This window comes from Quercus lobata, chromosome 12 (assembly GCF_001633185.2).
Source record: "Quercus lobata isolate SW786 chromosome 12, ValleyOak3.0 Primary Assembly, whole genome shotgun sequence".
Classification (NCBI taxonomy): Eukaryota; Viridiplantae; Streptophyta; class Magnoliopsida; order Fagales; family Fagaceae; genus Quercus; species Quercus lobata.
The window spans coordinates 26,534,757-26,540,297 of record NC_044915.1 but is presented as its reverse complement, the minus strand read 5'-3'; the positions used below and the strand labels follow the sequence as shown (position 1 = coordinate 26,540,297).

General features: G+C 30.4%; 1 protein-coding gene across 2 annotated transcripts; it reads right to left on the bottom strand.

Moving 5' to 3' along the window:
• Positions 1-2,249: 2,249 nt before the first annotated feature.
• Positions 2,250-4,819, bottom strand: LOC115969924. 2 transcript variants are annotated; one of them, XM_031089565.1, is made up of 4 exons: positions 4,559-4,813; positions 4,036-4,131; positions 3,373-3,445; positions 2,250-2,545 (listed from the first exon to the last, which is right to left on the bottom strand). In XM_031089565.1, the coding sequence occupies exons 2-4, from the start codon at positions 4,118-4,120 to the stop codon at positions 2,485-2,487; spliced, it is 219 nt and encodes a 72-aa protein (XP_030945425.1). In that variant the 5' UTR covers positions 4,121-4,131; positions 4,559-4,813; the 3' UTR covers positions 2,250-2,484. The 2 variants fall into 2 exon arrangements, with proteins under 2 accessions (XP_030945425.1, XP_030945426.1); XM_031089566.1 differs by lacking the exon at positions 2,250-2,545 and adding an exon at positions 2,552-3,241 and having other exon boundaries at positions 4,559-4,819.
• Between the last annotated feature and the right edge of the window lie 722 nt (positions 4,820-5,541).

Sequence of the window (5,541 nt, the reverse complement as noted above, 5' to 3'; positions counted from 1 at the left end):
TTGCAAAATTTTTAATATTGTGACAATGTTTTATCAAAATTTAGTTATTTATTGTTGGAAGATGACAACATTTGTTATCATTCTTAATATAATTTTTTTATGAGTAGATACTAGCTTAAATAAATAGGTTATAAGAAATTATCATACTAAATAGATAGTCATATGTTAAATAACTATTCTAAATTTAAATAGATGATTTGATACTACTTCAAAAATAAATTGTATCTAAGTTTTTTTCACTCAAGGGGTTGCACGTGCAACCCTTACTAGTATTATTACTATGTACCTATTTGATTTGTTTGTTAATGTCGAATTTATCATCCAACCAAGACACTGATAACGCCTTAGAATGTATACTTGTTATATATTTATGTGGGCGTTATCTCCTTATTACTATGCTTAATTTGTATAATTAAGTCATGATTTGCATTAGTCTCTATTATTTATCTTTACATAATTTCTTGAATAAGATGTCATTCATTGTGTGTAATTTTCTACTTTCAGGAAATCATGTGAAAAAGATGAGTTTACAAGAGTTTGTAAGAGAATGGAGGCCAGACTAGAATTAAAGACGAGCTAAAGGACCGTGCTTAAATGTCCAAGGAGGTATAGCTGGAGTGCTTGGGTCATCTACCATGTTTGGAAGTTTCAAATAAGGAAAAAAAAACAAAGAGGTAGAATTTGAAAAGGAAAAATCAGATTCGAGCACTGATCAGTATTTTGGGCATATCTTTTTCCTCAAAAATCCAATTGACACAAGACAAGATAGGTTGGAACTGTGACTTAAATATCTACAATTTTTCAGTTTTGAGTTTTTTCGAAATTCACAATTTTTTATGGCCAAAATTAACTCACAAGTTACTGCTATAAATCTAGACAAAAATCAAAATAGTGAAAGTTTTATTTTTCTTGTTTCTAAAAAAAAAAAAGGTTTTATTTTTCTTTGGACACTTTTACGTTAGGGTTTTGGATGGAGGAAAACCTAGTATTTTCCTCTCTCTAATAACAGTCTAAACTCTTTGCTAGGGTTAGGGGTTATGTTTCTTCCATACGATATGAATATTCAATGTGATTCTTTCTAAGATTTTAGACAATAACATATTTGATTGTTTAATTATATTTATTTTGATGTATTAGTTCTTCCATACTTTCAATAAGTTCAATCATATTTTTCTTATTATTTAGATGAATTTCTAATAGTTTCAAATAGAAATCACGTTTTAAAATAAATGAGTTTTTCTGGAAACTATTTTAACTACATTATTAATCTAGGTTATCTTGCATTCTTAAATTGTTTCAATTCAATCGAACCATAAGCTTTTAATTGTATAAGAACAATCAATTATGAAATATATATTTTATTAGATCACAAAGAATTTCATATCGATATAGGAAAATACCACAATGCCATGGTATTTACATTATTGATTTAAATCAAATTTTATTATTATTCTTGTTAACAATACCAAACAAAAGTATTTTTCTTTTTCACCAAAATTGTTGTTTAATTATATCGTCTTTAAATTTATTTTGCTCCTTGTTGTTCAACTTTGGTACTCTGAGAATTATATTACTACGATCTCTTACACTTGAGAGTGAGTAAGCAAACACCAATCGGTTTTTGGTGTAAGCGGAAATTGAAACTCAAATATCTTATTTAATCATTAGAAATTTTATTAATTGAGCTAACTAAAATTCACAACTGTTTTTTTTCTCTTGAAAGAGAATGTGATTGAAAACTTGAAAACTTTATTTATTTTAAGGATATAGATTTGAGAGAGAACATGAGTTGGAAAATAGATTTACAAAAGAAAAATTAAAAAGGTTACAAAAATTTTACTATAATTTTTTTTTCTTTCAAAAATATTTAGATAGATAAAAGTCAATTTAATATAGATATAAAAAAAAAGAGGTAATTATATAATAATAATAAACTCTAGGTTTTTATTTTAGTGTCTTTTTGGAAAAGAATATTTTTGCCAACTTATTTTATTATTTAGCTTATTTTTGTTACTATGTATGGATCTTACTGCATATTTTGGTACTATTCATAAGACCTACTGTACTATTTTAGCTAACTTTTACCTTTATCTATAGTACTTTCAGTAAAAAGTTTTCAATTTCAGTAAAATAAGTGGATTCCCAACGAACCCTTAGTCATTTCTATCCATGATTGGCGTGTATCAAATTATCAATTTCTATCCATAATTTTAAAATAATAGTAATTTGAACTCTCAAGTCTCAAAAAGTTGTAGAATCTCTAGGCAGCCACATGTAACAACATTTTCTCATCAAAATATGTTTGACATGGACAGCAGATATAACAAAGACTAAGGAATATGAAGAATTAGTACAAAGCATAGCAAATATTTTTTTTGCCTCAGGAGTATACATAACACAAGAAATCCTAAATGTAGGAATTTGGGGGGGAAAAGAAATGGAAGAAAGAAAGGCATATGCAATGCATTGTACTTCCAGCAGCTCTCAACTCCCACGTATTCCTGCCACTGAATTCTGCCAATCAGGTTCAATATGCCAACCCCACCTAGCATACAGCCACAAACATTTTAAGGATTTGATTCACTAAATTCAATGCAGGGAACAATAATTCTCACCTAAAAAAATTTGCACTAACATAAGAACACTCCAATTTATAGAACTGATACATAGAATAAACAGCAACTTGCCACAGTACAGTGAACATTAGCCCGAGAACACCCTCCCCCTCCCCCACTCCCTTTCTTCTTTTATTAGCTGATCCTTTATCATTTAGTATCTGCTACATTGATAATTGTGCAAAACAGTGCTATTCAAAGAGATTTTCTCCTGACATTTGAAAGAAAATACATATCCAGAAGAGTCATCTGTGAATTAGACCGAGTCAAAAATTACAAAAACTGAAATGAACTGAGATTCTCAAACTCCCTTATGGAGCAAAATTCGACACTATCAAATAATTTACTTGTCTAAGGCAATGCCAGGAACATTAAGTGGTGGGCGAATTTTCACATATTGCCGTTAAATAACTGGCAAGCTTCTCCAGGCTAGCTTTTATCATTTTTTCTTTCTTCTGAACCAACCAAAATTCAATTTTAAATAGCAACAAAGTTATTATAAAAAAGACTTATATATTAACCATGCTGAATCAGACATGAACTCTATGATCTCCAAATCCCCAATCATAACATTTGATATGCAAAAACTTACATAATGCATGAAAGATAGTCAACACAAATAATAACTGCAAAGAAATCAGCACAAGCTTAATAAGTCCCACGCCAAAGTAACCAAGTACAAAGCGACTAATTTGTGAAGCAGGGGAGTGGTAGTTATGCTAGCAGAAAGGAACCAGAATAAAGGTTATTTAGATACCTCTTGCAGAACTCAGTCACATATCGTGATCCATTGTAAAGAACGAACCACATCAAGACAATCACCAACGTATCTGGTAAAGTTTAGGAACTCAAGGAAAATATCATACAAGCATACAAGAAGAGGGCAGGAAGGTTACTTTCGGTTGACGTGGCACATGAAACCAACAAGATAACACTCTACAAATCAGATGTCAAACTTACTTTTCATTTTTGCCTCACAAACCAAACTTATATAACTACTTGTTAGATTATGTTAGAAGCATGGCAAACAAACTGAGCACATGTTCATGAATCTTGTTTTCACAAACTTAATTGTAAGAGGAACTTGAAATTAAAACTCCAGTTCTTAGTTACATGGCAGATTTCACAAAGCCCTGGCCTACCCAACCAAATCATTAAAGCAACAAGAATTATTACATGGCACCTACAAAACGTTCATTTTATTATTATTTAGCCACTGGTCAAATTCATGAAAGTTATCCAAATTTGATCATGATTTTTGCAATTTCATCTACATGTGAGCAAGAGCAACAATACTACATCACACCAAAGCGCAAGTCACTTTGAATGGAAACTTTCAATAAGACAGGTGTGTATATATATATATATATATATATTAAGCAGATCAGATCCTTAGAGAAAGTTATGTAATAAAGGATACTGAAAAGATAACGCTCCCACCAATCCAACATGTAGAGCCCAAAAGTGACATTGTAAAGATAGATCTTGCGCTGTATCCAGTTCATAACTTTGAAACCTATGAACAATAATCATATAGTTAACAATGAAGCTCAGAAATATGAGAGCAAGGTTGGATGACTAATAAACAAGAAATTAAATTCCCAACAGAGAAAAAAGAGGGTGGTGGGGGGGATGCAATTACAGGGCCGGCCCTTCCCTTAGGCGAGTTAGGCAATTGCCTAAGGCCCCCAAGTCCCAAAATTTTAGAAAAGAACCAACCGGGTAGTAGAGGATTTAGTTTCAAATGAATTACAAAAATAATCTGGCACATCCTTTTAACCAAAAAAAACAAAAATTTTGGTAAATCCTATTAAACATTGGTTCTAAACAAAATCATTGACCAAAAATCAACCAGATAAACTACAAATCCGATCTAAGAGATTAACCACAAAACAATCACAAATCAAAACAAATAAATCCACTCAAAACCCTAAAAATTTTACCTTTCTCTCTAGTCTCTGCTCTCCGCCTCTCTCTAGTCTCCAGTCTCCAGCTGAACCGCCTCAGCCTCTCTCTGATTCTCTGCTCTCCGCCTCTCTCAAGTCTCAACTGCTCACCTCACCCCACCGTATCAGGTTCTGAGGTTCAGGAATCAGGTATAAAATTATAAATATTTGGGCACAGGGCACTGCATTTTATTTGTTAAGAACTTAAGATAACTTTGTTTGTTTGGGCCCTCCCTGGCTGGTTTTGTAACTTTGTTTATCACTTATCAGTTTATCATTATGGCTGCCTGGACCCTCCCTGGACTGGGCGTTAAGTTTGGGCCTTCAAGGTTTTTTTTTTTTTTTTGTTTTTTTTTATATTATTATTTTTTTTAAAGTCTGCATTTTTTTTTTTTTTTTTAGTTATAGATAGGATTTGTTTTTTGTTTGTTGTTTATTTTTTATTTTTTATTTTTTTGGTGGGTGGGCCTTATTAATAAGTCTTGTGTCAGTGTTATGGCTGTGCTTAAATTTTTGTTATGCTTGTGCTTTTTTTTTTTTTTTCAATTTATGTAGTTTGAGATTGCTAAAAACTTGTTATTGTTCGGTGAAACTATAACAATACTTTTTATATAAATCAAGTTCTATTTCTCATTTGCTCTACACTTGAAAGTTATTTTTTTATTTTAGTCTTTATAAATATATTGATTGATTAGAAATGTCTACTAGAAAATATATATTTGGATATGAAAAACTTAAAAAAAAAAAAGAAAAATTAATTGAGTCTCAAAAAGGATCAATGGATAAATTTGTTATTAATAATAAACAAAATATAACACAAAATTTAGATGAAAATATCACAAATGAGCAAAAATTCACCAAAATAATTTAGAAGAAGATGATGTTCAATTTTGCAATACAACAAATCTTGATAATGAACTTCAAAATAATTTAGAAGAAAATGAAAATAATTATGAAAAATATAATATAAAAATATTAAA

Excerpts from the sequence above, each read along its gene's own strand:
- LOC115969924 (XM_031089565.1), bottom strand. The coding sequence starts at position 4,120 with ATGAACTGGATACAGCGCAAGATCTATCTTTACAATGTCACTTTTGGG. Across the intron at positions 3,446-4,035 it reads GTGGGAGCGTTATCTTTTCA|ATACGTTGGTGATTGTCTTG; the intron begins GTATCCTTTATT and ends AAACTTTACCAG. Across the intron at positions 2,546-3,372 it reads GTGACTGAGTTCTGCAAGAG|GTGGGGTTGGCATATTGAAC; the intron begins GTATCTAAATAA and ends GCTGTATGCTAG.